The sequence below is a fragment of the Miscanthus floridulus genome, chromosome 6, assembly GCF_019320115.1.
Source record: "Miscanthus floridulus cultivar M001 chromosome 6, ASM1932011v1, whole genome shotgun sequence".
Taxonomy (NCBI): Eukaryota; Viridiplantae; Streptophyta; class Magnoliopsida; order Poales; family Poaceae; genus Miscanthus; species Miscanthus floridulus.
In genome coordinates, this window is record NC_089585.1 from 100,477,323 (window position 1) to 100,494,924 (window position 17,602).

A 17,602-nucleotide genomic window follows, 5' to 3' on the forward strand; every position below is an offset into this window, starting at 1 on the left:
ATCAGCTATTTCTGCTGATTATGAAGTGTATAACACTAAGAATTTCAAATAGAGGATGATCCCACCTCATTTGAAGAAACCATGAGAAGTGATCATTCATCAAATTGGCTTGAGGCTATGGAAGATGAAATGAAATCAATGAATGCCAATAGAGTTTGGGACTTGAAAATAATTCCTAAAGGAGCCAAAACAGTAGGCTATAAATGGGTCTACAAAACAAAGCTTGACTCTCAAGGGAATATAGAGAGATATAAAACGTGACTTGTGGCAAAAGGCTTTATGCAAAGAGAAGGAATTAATTACAATGAGACCCTTTCTCCAGTCTCATGTAAAGTTTTCTTCAGAATCATAATGGCATTAGTGGCACATTACGATTAAGAATTACATCATATGGATGTAAAGACGGCATTTCTCAACAGAGACTTGGAGGAAAATGTTTATATGGCACAACCGAAAGATTTTGTCATGGAAGGAAAAGAACGAATGGGATGCCGCCTAAAGAAATCCATTTATGGATTAAAACAAGCTTCAAGACAGTGGTACTTGAAGTTTGATCAGACAATAAAAAATTTTGGGTTTTAAAGAGAATGTAGAGGACAATTGTGTCAATACAAAATTTAAGAATGGAAAGTTTATCTTCCTGGTCCTGTATGTGGATGTTATCTTACTTGCTAGTAGTGATGTCAGTCTACAACTGGTGACAAAGAGGTTTTGTCCTCAAAACTTGATATGAAAGATCTTGGTGAAGTCTCGTTCGTTCTAGGGATCAAGATTCACCGAGATAGAAGAAAAGGGATATTAGGACTGTCACAAAAGGCATACATAGAAAGAATCTTAAAGAAATTCAGTATGCACAAATATAGTCCCTCACCTGCTCCTATAATCAAGGGCGACAGATATGGGGATTTTCAATGCCCCAGGAACCAATATGAGCTCAATTGATAAAGTGAAAGTGGTTCCATATGCTTCAGCTGTCGGAAGCTTGCAACATGCTCAAGTATGTACGCGCCCTGACTTGGCATTTGTTACCGGGTTTTACTTGGCAGATTCCAGAGCAATTCTGGAATAGAACACTGCAATTAGTAAAGAAAGTCTTGCATTATTTGCAAGGAACGAAAGGCCTCATGATGACATATAGAAGATCTGATTTATTCTACATAGTGGGATATTCAGATTCTGATTATGCGAGAGTGAATACATATCCAGACGTGGATTTTCTATCATCTCGCAAATGGGAGCTATTTCATGGAAAAGCTCAAAGCAAACTGTCACTACATCGTCCACAATGTATGACAGTTTGTAGCGTGTTATGAGGCAACGGGTAGGTGAACTGACTAAAGAAGTTCATACCCGGTTTGAAGGTGGTTGACGACATCTATAGACCACTTAAGTTATACTGAGATTATAATCTGACAGTATAGTATGCTTACAACATAAGTCAGGTGGTGCTGCCAAACACATTGACATAGAGTATTATGTTGTGAAAGATAAAGTCCGGGATCAAGTCATAAGTCTTGAGCATATAAGTACAAAAAAGATGCTCGTGGATCCGCTTACAAAAGGCTTACCACCCAACATGTTCAGAGAACATGGTGTTCAGAGAACATGTAGCTAGCATGGGTTTAAGGAAAAGCCTAAAATTCTTAGACAAAAGAAGGCCCAAAGATAAGTATCTATTTCAGAACAGAGTAGTGTATTGTAGCTGTTAAGTCTATCGGCAATGGACCATGACGATGAGACATGCTCTATGCGTTAATATGTAATGGAATGAACAAAAGTAAATGATATGAAAGTGAAAGATGGAATGAGATCAAGGGGGAGAATGTTAGTTGATCTCCACCAATAGGCCCAACGGCCTATTGAGCCCTTGCCTCTGCTCCCTGATCGGGGGAGCCTAACCCTAACTGGTTGGTGGGCCCCTGTCGCACAACACATATATATAGAGGAGTGGGGAACTGGGCTCGGGTCACGAGGTTGAACGGAGCTGCCATCCCACATACAGAAAATCCTAGTCCGATCCTAAAGAGGTGCTGCCAGCGACGGGATGCCCCACCACCGCCGTCGTCCCACTGCAGGGTCACCACCGGACCGCCGTCTCTCCACCAGCGCCACTGGACTTCACCGCCACCACACTGGACGTCTTCTACACTACGGCACCGGCGTCTACCCGCCACGGTGCATCTACCGAGAAGACAAGGAGAGGCTTACCGGATCTACGGTTACACACAGAGAGGTAATCATCGATACTAACATGTATGCCTTGTACCCGTTCCTAGCCGGTGATTCGCTTGAGCTCGATCAGAGGTGTCCATCCCATGGACTGAAGGAATAATTTATATTCTCAATTCCTGCTGCTTGGTCCAGTTTGATTGTGGGAAGTTGCAGGAACTTGCTATTCTGTTAAGGCGTTTGAAATCAGAAGGGCACATGGCCTACTAAGAGTACATATATTTATATGGGTACACATATTTACGTTTAGATAGATACAAATAACTGCTCTGCAAAGCACACCAATGTAGGGAGGATGAGGAGCACAAGGGCTAGAACATTAAGAGGAAAGCAGATCAAAGCACACAGAATCGCAGGTGTGAATCCAGTAAAGGACATTGGGCGTGCACATGTACCTCTGATGTATTTGAATGGGATACATGTATACACTTGTAATTAGATCAGATCTGAATACAAATATAGCCAGGGTTCGGGTGCTCGGTTTCGCATAGCACGAAGGGAAGAGAAGGGTGGGCATACCTGTTGGGTGCTCGTCTCCGACGAAGGGACCGACGAAGACCTGAGCCCTGGCGTGCGGCGGCGGCGGCGTGAGGCAGCTGGATGCGGGATGGCGGAGGGCGGCGGCGTGAGCATGATGTGGTAGGGGCAGGCCGCCGGCGTCAACAGGGAGAATGGGGAGGCAGCCGGGAAGGGCAAGGAGGAGGCGTGGTGGTCCGGTGGCGGCGACGGTCATGGGCTGCGGCTGTGGGGTAGGGCGGGCGGCTCGCCATGGCGGCGGCCAAACCCTGGAAGAAGAGAGAGGATGTGGGATGGGGCGGTTCCGGGGAGCTGCGCTCACATCGTACGCAGGGTCCACATGTCAGCGTGGGGACTCGCGGTATCGCACGGTGAAGGCAGAGTGACGACCCGGCCCCGTTCGCTGGGCTGAATTTGGCTGAAAAAATAAGCAAAAATACTATTCCAGCTGAATTGTTGTGAGAGAAAAATACTGTTTCGGTTGAAAAAAGAAGACGAACAAGCCAGATTTTAAGACAAGCGAACGGGGCCGAAGAATCGTGGCATCATTCGGTTGTTTTTAGTTGTACATACAGGAGATATATTAGCGTTTATTAATAAGTGGCAGTTGGCAGAAGCAGAAGAGATTCGAACAATGCTTTTTCAGTTTTCACGCCGCCAGCTAGGCATTCCTATCTTCACCGCCAGGATTTGCTGCCGTTCTTGTTCATAATAAGAGGCCCTGTATATCTGTCATCCAATCTGACCGTCGATTTTGTGATCTCTGACGAGTGACGACGACAGAGACCACAGCATCTTCATCGTTCCGCTAATGGCGCTTGGCATCTCCTAGACGTGCGTCCCAACGTCTCCCAAACATTCACGGATTCCATGGCCAAAGCTAGTGAGTTCTTCTTCTTGTTGTAAACTAGGTAGCGTGTCCGTAAGTTACTACGGAACAACTAAACTTTTGTATTAAAAACACATAGATCGCATGATAAGATAACAATACTGTGAAATTAAATACCAACGTTAAAATGATATTTAATCCAAAAAGCAAATTTCGTTAAATAACTTTTGTACTAAAAACACACGGATCGCACGATAAGATAACAACACTGTGAAATTAAATACCAACGTTAAAGTAATATTTAATCCAAAAAGCAAAGTTCGTGAAATTAACACTCTCACGGAGAGTGCGGCGTCGTAGGCTCACCAACTCTACTGTATAGACCATTCCATGCGTTGCAACAGGATAAATATTGTCCTAATAATTTAAGCATGAACATGTTGTATTGTTAAAAAAACGATAATGCGAGTACAATGTTCAATATTACAAATTGAATCTTGTGCATGGCTAAAACTCTCATCGATGGTTTGCAATCATCAAGCTATGCATTTATAGTATTGTACATTTGTGCATACGCACATAAAAATTCATATCACTATAACAAGATTAATTAATTCCTCAACCTTTTAAAACTAACCATCTCCATGAATTATCAGTTTGCTTCATACAAGACTGATATACCAAGGTCACCTTTCTTCATATTTTAGATAATAACATAACATGCCTTCAACCATATGCCCCTAGTATTGAATTGTGATCCAGTGTAGTATACCTTTGCCGCTTTGAAACATTGTTCCATTAGTAACTCAATGTGATGTAGGCAATTATTTAATTCAATATAAAAGACTTGTAACGAACAGACTATAATTCTAGCATACTATAATAGGATTATCATACTTAAGAAGTCATAGATCATGAAATTGCAACAAAGCTACTCACCCTTTCTAGAACACAAGTAGTTACAGGAGACAAGCAAAATTTCAATTCAATTCAAATTTCAAAACTCGGTGTTGTATATAGAAGAAGGGATAGACAGTGTAGTCAAACAAGAAGCATCTCTTTCTAATTTTTTGTAACTTGAACATTTTCCAGTGACTCTGAAATATGAGATGATCCCTATAGATGACTTACTAAGATGCCATGGCCCCCTGTTCACAGTCAAGTTTTATATAGTATTATGCAAAAGGAAAACTTAAAATATGGAGGTATTCCTGTGTCCTTTGTTATTTCCCCACTACCTAGGTAGACTAAAATATATCTGGCAAGGAGGTATTAACTACTCAAAATCACCACTTGCTATGAAGCTGATCAAAGTACAACTCATTCTGCAAGGATAGCCTTGACCGGACATCGACGAGGCGCGGAAGGCCTCCACTCTCCTCTAGGCTCTAGATTTGGCATTCCACGGCGGCAAGAACTACAACCTAGCGACCCACTTCTGGCCCCGCAACATTAAGTCAGTAACCGGCCGGAAAACCGCCCCCAGAGAAAGATCACAAGCAACCCATGACCACACAAAACCACAGATCAGAGCAAAAGCCGATGCCTTGCCGATGCCTTTGGGGACCAATGGCACGAGGGGAGCCGAATCCGGTGTTAAGATTGCACCTTTGCGTGTCCTAGCGGTTGCGGCGGTGGAGGGAGGGAGACGATGCCAGAGAGGAGGATGTGCAAGTGCTGCGTTAATGGGCGGACACGAGTGCCACGAAGTTTGCGCCCGCCGGCCTAGCGCGGTCATTCGGGGCTGGATCGCCACTGCTTGATCTGAATACCAAAATGATGCATATATTTCCCCAAAAGAAAACGAAATGATGATATACCCTCTCTTAAGCATGTTCATTAATTTATTGGTAGGAAGTCCACATAAGCTAAATATATACTACTAATAACACTAAAACAGTTACACACCGTGGGAACCGCCACAACAATACCAGCTATTGCGGCATTCTTGCTTCCAGTAGTACAGCCTCTACAACACGAAAACTATATGTGGATCAGAACGAAAATTCTAGGAAGCTCCAAAAACACAGAATTTGAATCATGAATAAATTGCACTGTGCTTCTATTCGCAAGATGACTCAACTACTGAACTAAAACAGAACTGCTATGCTCTCCTGCTCTTATGCCTTATGATCAAGCAAATAATATTGCAAAGAATAATTAAATAGAGCATATTAATTCCTATAGCTACTGCCCTGCCATCTGCTGGCCAAAGCTCCAGCATGCACAGGTCGACATAAGCATGATGCATGAACAATTAAAATGTAATTTAAGAGATGTTCAAAACGTTTGTTTTTTGTAAATCCGTCTTCATGATGCGTGAACAATTAAATATAATTTAAATTTTAGCATAAAATTGAAACAATCTTATTTTTTTTAAGAAATCAAAACAATCTTATTGCAAACTGCCAGGACAAAATCGATCTTAATATGTCACCTGCAACTGTCCTGTTTATGAAAGTATGGCCCTACATGTAAACAATTATTGTTTAAAGCTAAAGTAACATTAATTATCATAAACAAAAATATAAATTTGTATTGCGGTACTTGCTCCTGACTGGCTTGTTTAGTTGGATGACATAGAACCTAAATGGTGGCCTCAAACAAATAAAAGCGGGAGAAGCAACCTAAATATTATAGGAAACGTCCAAACAAGAATTGCATTTAAAAGCTGGAGAAGCAACCTGAATACTAACTAAGCGACGATTGACCATGAAAGTTTTGGAGACATATATACCTGGGTGATGATGTGGTAGGCGGGGTTATGCGCGGTTACGCCTAGTACTGCCGAGATCGATGGGTGCGGCAACCAAACTATCAAACTGACGAGGACAGTGGACTTTGCCCTACCAAGAGGGCAACAGCCGTGGAAGATGATGGTGGAGACGTATTGATCCTTTGACGACGGCGAGCCGGTGGGGAGGGCCTGGCGGAGACGCACGCTAGCTGTCCGGTTGGCCGCTGGACGCTGTTCCTTTCCTTTCTTCCACGAGCAGGACGAGCTGAACGGCAGCTTGTGCGATGATCGATCCACTACGATGATTGATGACGGCCAGAGCGATAATGGTTCGTGGTGGGGTGGGGAAGCAGGATATGGCGTCCGATCTCGTCTGCCTCTTTTTTGTGCGGTTGTCGCTACAAGGAAAGAGAGAAGGAGGAGAGAATATGAAAATATGGGCTTGCATATAATGTGATTTTAGGAAAGAGAAGTGACGTATGTTTTCGCAAGTCTTAATTACGCCGGATGGACATCCGTTTCTTCCCTTCCTATTTGGTCGGCCGGAGATGTGAGATTTTTTTTCACGAGCGTTAATTACGCCCAGATAGACGTCCGTTTCCCCTCCTTCCTATTCGGCCAGGCAATTTGAGATTTTTTTTCACAAGCGCTTACGACTGGTGGACGTCATTTGGTCGTAGGTTTCTGTCGATTAGTGGCATATGATGAAACATGATCACGTGATTCTCGCGTGGAGTGACATTTTTAGGGAAGAAGCGCCGTGTGGGCCATTGTGGGGGCCGACGACACTGGGTGGGATAACGAGCATGTGATCGCACACAGGCATACCGACGACCCGACGTTGGATTGTTGCACTAAAACGGTGTCCATTTTTTAGTCTTTTTAGACGTGATGAGAGAAGAGATTGATGAGTCATGCTAACGTGCCGCTTGTGGTTGGTGTGGTTTTTGATGATGACAGTTTCCTTCTTGATTGGTTGCATGGCTTCCTTCTTGATTGCACATGCACGATTCCTGTTTGCATGCACCATTGTGGCGCCGTGTATGGAAGATGGTCTGGTTGCTCGGTTTCACGTAATCCTTGATATTCTTTCTTCCTTCCAAAAAGAAAAGAAAAGAATGGAGATTGGTCTATAATCAATCATTCGTATATATAGTTCTCATTTAGCAAATTGTATTGCTATAATTGTGCATGACTAATTTCGAAGGAAGAATTTTGTTGCAAGAGATGAGTGTAGGAGCTTGGGCTACGGGAACGCAGCTGGCAGGACTATGGGTCTACGTTGAAATGTCGCATAAAAAATGTCCGTTCTTTTTAGTTGTAGGAGATAAAGGAATAAATAAAGCCCCTGATGCCCTGCATCGAACTGATCAAAGGATCGATGCATGTCTCGGACTCGCAGGAAAAGGCTGTACCTGTCCAGCACATCGGAGCCATCCGGAGTTCCAAGCTTCCGGACCAACAGAGGAAGAGGATCGCTGACGACCGATAGATAAGCTGAAACTGAAAGCCCCGACCGCGGGGTTAGCGCTAGCTTCCTGCCTTGAGCATCACGTTTGCCATAGATCTCACGTAATAAGCTAAGCCTCGCACAATCCAAGCGCGGCGGCCGGCCGGCTGTTCATGCGGCCAACGGAAGCAAAGAACAAAGCTAGGCCAGGTAGCTACCCTATTCCAAAGAATTAGTATATATGTGCATTTGCATCGTTCTCCACCGGCGGTGCTCTGCTAGCTCGTGCGTGTATATATACGGGGTGCACCCGGCAAATGATACCTAAAGCCAGCAGAAACAGTACGTAGAGGCGTAGAGTGAGCTAGCTAGCTAGGAGTGCGATCGAGCTCAATCCGTTTTCAGTCGAGCTCGTTTTGGCCATCGACGATCAGCAGGATCATCCATGGCGAACGCGGGCATGAAGCCGGTGGCCGGGCTCCTCCTGGTGCTCAACTTCTGCATGTACGTCATCGTGGCGGCGGTGGGCGGCTGGGCCATCAACCACGCCATCAACTACGGCTTCTTCATCGGTAATAATAACACTGTATTCTTGCAATCTTGCTCTGTATGGCTGTTCATGTCGATGACGTTGAAATGCCTCGTTCATCAGCTGACTGGTAATTCTTTGACTGATGCATGCAGGCGCCGGCCTGGAGCTCCCGGCTCACTTCTCCCCGATCTACTTCCCCATCGGGAACGCGGCGACCGGGTTCTTCGTCATCTTCGCCGTGATCGCCGGGGTCGTCGGCGTGGCCTCGGCGCTCGCGGGGTTCCACCACGTCCGCGCCTGGAGCGCCGAGAGCCTGCCCGCGGCGGCCTCCGCCGGCTTCGTTGCCTGGACGCTCACCCTGCTCGCCATGGGGTACGTATTTACTTATACTGCACGCGAATCGGTCGCGACAGACGCGCTACCTAGCAGCACTATCCAATCGAGTTCTGTGTATGCTGCTGTGTTGGTGATCGATTTCCTGACCCGTTTCCCCTGTCTGGGCAATTTGGTTGCTGGTTTCAGATTGGCGGTGAAGGAGATTGAACTGCACGGAAGGAATGCCAGACTGGTAAGATCAGTAGCCAATTACACTATTTGATTGATTACTAGCATATCTGTACTGAGATAAATCTGCAAGAGATTGACATGTAGACCGGCTTAATTAATTAACTGTGATGAGTTAACTATGGCCTTGAATTGGTGATCTCTTGTGCAGATATGCATGGAGTCCTTCACCATCATCCTGTCAGCGACGCAGCTCTTCTACCTGCTCGCCATACACGGAGGCTTGAGATAAAATCATCATATATTATGGCCGGAGGCAGAGACTGAAGACTGAAGATTTATCGGTTCTGTGTCGATCGAATTGAGTTGGCGTGCATCGGTTTCACGGGACAGCGTGTGGCTTCGTCGATCGCTTTGTCGTTGTGGGTTTATTCCAAGATGATGGGGAGGCAGTACGTACGTATGTGTATCTGTTCGTGTATGTGTGTGTTAATTACGTACGCCATTGTGTTGGGGGCTGCTGGTTGATTTTAGTTGTATCTCGTTGATTGTACATGCGTCAGATTGCATTGGTTATGTCATTCCGTGTGATTCATTGATTGTTTCGGAGATGGAGAGGCAATACGTGAGCGAGGTATGACTTATGAGTACTGTTAATATCATGATGATGTGGTGATTACTTGCTTCCGGTGTGCAGATAGTCGCCCTGTTCGTTTGAGCTTATTTGGCTGATAAGGCATGACTGAAAGTACTGTTGGCTGATTTGGTGCGAGAGAAAAGCACTGTTCGTTGGATGAAAAAGTACGCCTTATAAGCCAAACAAGCCCAAACGAACAGGGCGAGTATCAACGTGAGCATCACTTTTCCCTCTGTCTATTTGGAACTTGGGCGATTTGACCCATTCCATCACTCAAGCAATTTGACCGGACAAATCACACAAAAGAAACCAAAAGCAAAATTTGTGTGATTGGGGCCCTTTGCTCACACGAGTAATTCTAATAGGATAAATCACACAAATAACAAAAATTCGAGTGAAACATACCTTTATTTCACACGGATTACCCAAACACACATCATCCACCTTCACGCAAATGAACACTACATAGCGAATGAACAAAAAAGAAAAAATAGAAATTTTATATGAATTGCAAAAATCACAAAAAAACTGGGAAAAGGGCCTTGACCATAAAAACCAAAAAACAAAATTTCAAATTTCCAAAAGAAAAAACCAGAAATTTTCTATGAAAGGCAAAATCACAAAAAATCTGAGAAAACTGCCCTTGAACAAACATACCAAACAACATAAATTCAAAAAACAAAAACAAAAAATTTTCTATGAAAGGCAAAATCACAAAAATTCTGGAAACTGCCCTTAAGCAAACATACCAAACAACAGAAATTCATAAAACAAAAGCCAGAAATTTTCTATGAAAGGCAAAATCACAAAAATTCTGGGAATACAACAGTGACCAAACAGACCAAAGCACATGTAACACCCTAGGTGTTAGCCTTGCATAACTTGACTTGCATAGCATGAGCATGATCATCAAGCATTCATATATAAGCATTTACACTTGAAACATTTGATTGAAACATATGCAACATTTCTTATTATTTCATGTTTCCATGTGTTTATGCATATGATCATGAGTGTAAACATGTAATTGATTAATATGGATCACAAAAACATATTAACAACACTTAGGCTAACAAAAGGGAACATGGTTCATGAATGTCACCTTTCATGATCAAGCATTTAAGTAAGATTTCATGTGTTAACCCAGATAGCCCTATGAGTGACTAATACATGAAATGATTGTGTGACCTTGCAATTAGCTTAAACATGTTTAGAGTATCATTATGAACAACTTTGATATTCATGGTTAGGGGTAAATAGGTCATTAAGCCCTAGTTTGAATGTAGACCATCATTTGAATGTGACATGTTTGACCAAGTTTGAACTATGTGCTAGAGACCTTGCATGGAGGTGGTCACTAAATCAAAGTTGTAGTATTTGATATGGGGAACAACTTTTATTTTTGGGTCATTGACTGGTTTAGCTCTTAACATGCTTGAAATTGGCTCACAAAAATCAGCAAAACAACCTTTTCAACACAACGATTTTTTCTAAGTCTAGATGATTAACAGCATGACAAGCCGACCTTGGGGGTGATATAACTCGATTTCGGTTGTGAATTAGAGCATGATTCCTTAAGAACAAATGGAGCTGATACATAGGTCTACAAAAGTTGTTTAGGTCGTTTGCACTACGGAGCTACGGTTTAGCAATTAATTCGCTATCAAAACTCGCTGTCAGGCTGTGATCGCGTGACTGAATGAGCTGAACGACGTCGGGTTCAGTGGTCGACACCGGCAGGCTTCGCGCACCGCGTGGTGGCCAGCGACAGCCGCGCGTCACCGGCGCCCTGCCTAGCGCGGCCAAGGCGGGCCGACGCGCACTACTTCACTCCCAGCACCCGCCCGCACTGCCCCGCGCTCGCCATTCCATTTCCTCGCCCACAGCAGCAGCCGCCTCCGCACCGAGCGCCGCCGTCGCCATTGCCGACGCCAGCTCGCGCTCACCGCTTCACCACCGCAGCTGCCCTACCAGCACCCCCGTGACTTGCCGCATCCACCCGTGCTCGCTGACCGCGCTCAGTAAGCCCCAGCACCATGCACGAGCTCGCCGGAGTCCCGTCGCCGAGTCCGTTGTCGTGGCCATGCCATCACCGTCCACCTTTCCACGCGATAGCTTGTGCGCTAGGTTTGCCAGAGTCCGTAGAAGCTCGTCCGCGCTTGAGATTGTTTCGCCGTGGTCTCCACCGGCGTAGCGCCACCGTCCCACTCCTCCGAGCCGCCATGGTCGCCGCCGCCGTCGCTAGCGCCGACGAGAGGCCCAATCAAGTAGACCAATCGATGCGCTAGGTCACGAGGGTCATGTTGTGTTGATGTCACCGCTGGCGAACTCACCGGCGACAAGCTCTGGCCACGCAAGCATCGCGCAGCGCTGCTGCTCTGCTCAGTGTCACTGACGAGTGGGGTCCTCTGTCAGGCGGGACCCAGCTGTCAGCGGCAGTTAGAGAGTAGGATAGTTCATTTGATTCAGAATTTCATGCTGTTTTGTAATATTTATATCTCTAGTTGTATAGCTTCAAAAATTGTGAAATAAATTTGGTAGTGTTCCTTAGGAAGTATAGTATTTAGGAAAAATATAATCTTGACACTTGCAGTAGAAATTTTGGAGGATTTAAATTGAAACTTGAAATATATTTTTGAATGCATGCAAACTTGTTTATTTTATATCTAGAGCTCCTGTGCACCAAAAATTATGAAATTTTTGTGGTAAGATATTCTTGACATGTATAAGCTCTGGTAAAAATTTGAGGATCAGTGCATGTGTAGATTTGTAGTTATAGATTTTTCTTTTATAAATAGGTAATCCTTGTATGAATTTTCATAAATTATTTATGAATCCAATATTCATGAAATTTGTTGGAGGTTACCCTAGTACCATATGGATGATAAGAAAAATAGGAAATCTGTTGCTTGACACTTTTCACTAGGGTTTTCTATTTTTGCTATTGTAAGCCTTTCTGTCTTGTCATTTTTATATAGAATGTTCTACTTGGTAAAATGGCATGAAACTTTTACAGTAGTCTTTTGGTAGCATTAGAAAGGCGCTGTAAATTTTTGAGAATTTATGATGCATATTTAGTATATGTTTATTATTTAACCTAAGTATCTAAATAAAATGATAAATGCATTTAAATAAATATTTTGGGCTTTACCATTATGTTTTCTTGAGTGTATTTGGTATGCTTGCATTGTTGGTAGACTTTGTGTTGTAAAAATTTGAATACTTATATGAAGTAGAAGTATTGTTGCTTTATAATTCGAGTTTAGCGGGATTTAGGACAGATTCTATAGTTTGATGTGTTGCATGGTAAAAATGGTGTTTGCTGTAAAAATGGTTAATAACAAAGTTATAGAAAACTTCTTCATGTATCTTGTGTTAAAATGTTAGAGCAATAGGCCAAAGAGTTTGAGAGTTATGGCTGTTCAAATTAGTGTTTCCGAATTGCTTGCTCTCTGGAATTTCTGGACAGCACTGAGTTGCTTGTCTATTTTGGTAAAGATAAATTGTGAATTAGCTTTTGGTGATTCAATAAGAGTTGTAGGCAATTTTATAAGCTTTCCAGAAAGTCCAAGATCACCACTTTTAGTTAAGTAGAACTGCAGTTATGAGTAAAATAAGTAGCTGCTGTTTTGTAGTGTGGTACATGAACTACTGAAGTGTTCGATTGAATCATTAAGAAGAGATATGCACCTACTCAGTAAAAACACGATGCACTTGTTATTACTTCAGCACCATGATGTTAAGAATATGTACAAGAATGCATTCGTCACATATCATCATATTATACTTGTCATGCATACAGTCGCAATACCTTATGCCATATTCATGCATCTCGGATCGGAGGAAGAAATAACGTTGCTAGAATTCGACGAAGTAGAGGAAGGGAACCAGCAGGAGAATCCTCAAGCCACAACTCTCGAAGGCGAGGAGCAGAACCCTAAAGAGCTTCCAGAGTGCCCTGATCACCGCCCCACGTCCTTTCTAAAAGGCAAGCCCCGGAGCATTTTAAGTCTCCCAGTATTTTACAAATGATTACTTAAGTACTTATGATTGATGCATTAGCTTATAAGAGTTGAATGGAACCACTTGATGCATATAAATTCCTTGTCCAGATATATACACCATTAACCTTGTGTAGGTCTAGGATCGAACATATGCTTAGCCATGCTTAGACCGGTAGAAGTCGGGTGATTTCCTGTCACCTACGAGATATAGGTGGATACCGGAGCACGGTTGACTATATTTGCTATCGTGGAACAGAACCATGGGGTGATGGAAATCGAGGCCAGGCGAAGTCTATGCGTAGGCTGACTCATGTGATTCTGTTTGTGCCGGTTAAGGACTGTACCGTTGTTGGAACTTCTGACAAGATTAAACGCATGCCTATCACTTAGCTGGCCGGATAACTCGTTCTGACCGAGAAGCTGAGTAGCTCAACTCAGGCCGGGTCCCGTTCTGTTGTGCGCTCCTTGTAGAGAACCAAACTGAGCCCAAGGGCAGGGTAGTCCTGAATGTCCTAGCATTTGGTGTTCCCAACTGTGCGGCGCGGTACGAAGCCGCAAAATATGTACCTGAGTTGTACCAAAGGTGACCTAAGGCGTCTAATGATCTTGTCTACCTAGGTTTGTGTTATGAATAAATTCTTAGCTGGTTGAAATCGATTCGAATCGCCGTCTCTCCCGGATAGTAAGAAACTTGGCTAGCTCCAGCATCGTAGTAACTGTGTTATGGAACATAATGGTTCGAATGAATATGGAATTACAATACCTGCTATGGTTACATTGTATGCTTTTAAAATGATATACTACATGTCTGGCAGAGGATAGTTGCTAATTTAGATATGGATAGTTATAATTAACTTAATAACAAAACTATAATTGTATAACTGAGTTAATCGCTTTTATGCAAAAAGTTATCAAGCTATCTCCACTTATACAGCCTTGCATGATCCTTGGAGTCATTTTATTTCTGGTTATGACGGGTAAGTCTAGCTGAGTACCTTCTCGTACTCAGGGTTTTATTTTCCCATTGTTGCAGATGGCACTGTGTATCATGGTTATTGCAAGAGTTGCTTCTATCCTGCCGTGGATGAGGAGTAAGCCTTGGGTAGACTTCTTTATTAATCCCTCTATTTGTTTTTATGGACCGTGATCCTATTTCGGCACTGTATTAAACTATGTTGGAAAGTTTACTTTCAAACTTAATTTGCTTCCGCTTTTATCTATCAAACTCGGTTTGTAATAACTTGGTTTTATACTCTGATGATGAAAATATATCTGTGAACTTTATGTAATATGTAACATGTATGTTGAATCATGTACGATCTTGGTTGTTGTAAATCGTTTATCGAGACCCGTCGTGGTACTCGACGGACTACCGGGTTTATATGGGTTCAAGTATGACAGTGCGACCACTTGCGGGCTGCCATTGTACTTGTACTCTTATAAATTGGTCGGTTCTGCGACATAACAGAATCTCAAAAAAACTATGGGAGCTGCCTGAAACAAACATAACAATGAAATTCTAGCACTGAGTACTACTTACATAAATGAAACCTATAAATTACACATTACGAACAACTGTAAGTGAAGTTGAACTATACTATAACTAGAATACCTATATACAGCCTGTTCGTTTGGCTAGGCTAGTTCGTGAAAAGTACTGCTGGCTAGTTTGTGAGAGAAAAATACTGTTCCGGCTGGAAATTTACGATCGTTTCACCCCAGCCGAACAGGCTGATAAGTTTCTGTTACTCAAAGAAGAAACTACGGGGCCAAGCAGTCACACACATATAAACAACACCTTGTTGTTCAAAAGCTACTATGCCCCAACAAGGAAGTAGGCACTCAGCAATGCAACATGAGGGCATACACAACTAGCTGGTACTTGAACAACTAATACTTGCAGGCGACAAAGACATTGTATCCACAAATCTAGGTCATAATTTATTAGAGACCTCGATTTATTACAGACACCAACTATTAAAATCAACTATGACATCTGACTAAGCTAACTAAAACAACTATAACAAATATCCAGATGAACTAGTACAAACAACAGAAAAATCTACCAAATAAGTTTACACCACACTAAAAATAAATTTATAGTGAACAAATCAATGTAATAATTATAAAAGGAGACAATAATTGCAAAGACAAATAAACTGTAAATGGATTGAATCACTACAAAAACACATTAAGCAGGCAAATATATAATCTGCAGACTTGCAAAAGTGAAGACTCAAAGTGTACAGTAATATGCAAATACAGTGGACGATAAACTGACCAGGAATATAACGAGTTTACACAAGACTTAATTAAAAATAACCAGCATCCATAAGTAGCATAATAAACTACAAGATAATAAGGTTAAACAGATTATAACAAGTCTTAATTAAAACAACTAAATAACAGTTTCAACAACTAGGTAGAACCAAATCCTTCTACAACCTTCGATAGCCATAAGTGCACGCCACAGAGAGCTCAAAATATTACTGACCATGCACAGAAGAAAAAGGCCAAATCTTGCTGCAACTAGCAGACTGATAGAAATCATCTGATTCAGACCTCTCTTCCATCTTAAGCACACGAAAGAAAGTAATATGCTCTTCATCCACACGGAAGCAACGGCCAATCATCAGTTCTGCAGCTTCAGCATTTTCCACCAGCACATAAACAGTACCATTGACTACATCCAAGGCAAACTTGCACTTCGGCACAAATTGAAGGACCACGGTTATGATGAACAACCCTAGCAACAAGCTTCACCTTGTCTTCAATCTTCAAATCCTTCACAGCAAGAACCCTTGATTAGACACCAAGCTCTAAATTGAAATGCTCAAACAAAAACAATGAGACAACTTCATTGTCGAGAGTAGTAGCAGAACGATTAACCTGTACAAGTAAATTAAGGAAATTACGATCTAAAGAAATTTACCTAAGAACTACAACACCAACAACCATTTCTGCAAACTATTATAGATACAAATAAAAAAATCTATAATAAACCTACTTGCACATCTAAAAAAACTATTGGAATCATCAAAGACTATTAAGCAAAAACAGAGACAAAAAGGGAAAAATAGAAAACTATTAGAATCAAAAGAATAAGATACATACCCTAATGTGAATGTCCATATCAAGATATTCTCTAATAGAATTCTTCCTCACCACAATACTATTGACTTTAAAAAGGTAACATTATCTTCACCAACTCGAGTAATATAAGCACAATAACAGTCAGAAATGCCATCCTGATGAGCAAGGCAATAGACAGTCTTATCAGTTATTTTAAATCTCCCGCTATAGCTACCACTATTGCCTGGTATAACCTTTTAAGGCAAGGTGCCGCTATTTGTGTTCATGTACAATTTAGCCGCTATATCCCCCTATAGCCCGATTTAGCTCCGCTATTAGCTGATCTAGAGGTATACTGCTAAACACCTTAGCCCGCTATTTAAAACTACCGCTGAATCATAGCAGAATCTGAAATTTTTGACAAAACCAAAAGCATGGCGCTGCTTCCAAGCATGGGCAGTACACATGACTTTATCTTCAAATTACACATGATGAACAACAGTGAAGTTGAACTACACTAGAAGTAGGATACCTATACAAATTGAACCATACTCATATTGTCGGTGCAGAAAGTGACCAACACATAAATATTTATAGTTTTGTCGTACGTTGTGATCGGATATGGCCTAGCACTCAATGACACAGGGTTTATACTGGTTCAGGCAACGTGCCCTACGTCCAGTTTGAGTCGGTCAATGACTTTATTCCTGAGCCCAGGTGCTCGAAGTTTGTTATGGGGTTACAAACGGAAGGGAGAAAGATGGGGGTGTAAGGAGTCCGGTCGGAATCTGGTCTGAAGGGCCGAGAGTGATGGGAGCTCCGCTATATGCTAAGTGTTCGAGCGTGTGCTCGAGGTTTGAACCTGGTGGTTCTGTTGTTGTGTGTTGAATTGATGTAAGTGAACTGATGGATCTCCCCTTTTGGGAGAGAGCGCATCCCCTTTTATAGATGAAGGGGATGGCCTTACAAGTAAGAGTGTACGTATGCTAAGTCTTGTTGCTCACGCCATTGGGTACAAGATGATTGTAGGTGCCCATAACACTATTAATGTCAGATGCATATGGGAGGTTGTGTCGTCTTCTCCTGGTATGG

At 42.6% G+C, this 17,602-nt stretch overlaps 1 protein-coding gene across 1 annotated transcript; it reads left to right on the plus strand.

The window, feature by feature from the left end:
- The first annotated feature begins 8,104 nt into the window (after positions 1 to 8,104).
- Positions 8,105 to 9,406, plus strand: LOC136458785 (membrane protein PM19L-like). Its single transcript, XM_066458715.1, has 4 exons — positions 8,105 to 8,333; positions 8,446 to 8,665; positions 8,816 to 8,861; positions 9,009 to 9,406. The coding sequence occupies exons 1-4, from the start codon at positions 8,207 to 8,209 to the stop codon at positions 9,087 to 9,089; spliced, it is 474 nt and encodes a 157-aa protein (XP_066314812.1). The 5' UTR covers positions 8,105 to 8,206; the 3' UTR covers positions 9,090 to 9,406.
- The last annotated feature ends 8,196 nt before the right edge of the window (positions 9,407 to 17,602 follow it).

What these genes read in the sequence shown, in the direction of transcription:
- LOC136458785 (XM_066458715.1), top strand. Translation starts at nt 8,207, where the DNA reads ATGGCGAACGCGGGCATGAAGCCGGTGGCCGGGCTCCTCCTGGTGCTC. An exon ending in CAACTACGGCTTCTTCATCG is followed by an intron (nt 8,334 to 8,445) that starts GTAATAATAACA and finishes TGATGCATGCAG; the next exon opens with GCGCCGGCCTGGAGCTCCCG. An exon ending in ACGGAAGGAATGCCAGACTG is followed by an intron (nt 8,862 to 9,008) that starts GTAAGATCAGTA and finishes TCTCTTGTGCAG; the next exon opens with ATATGCATGGAGTCCTTCAC.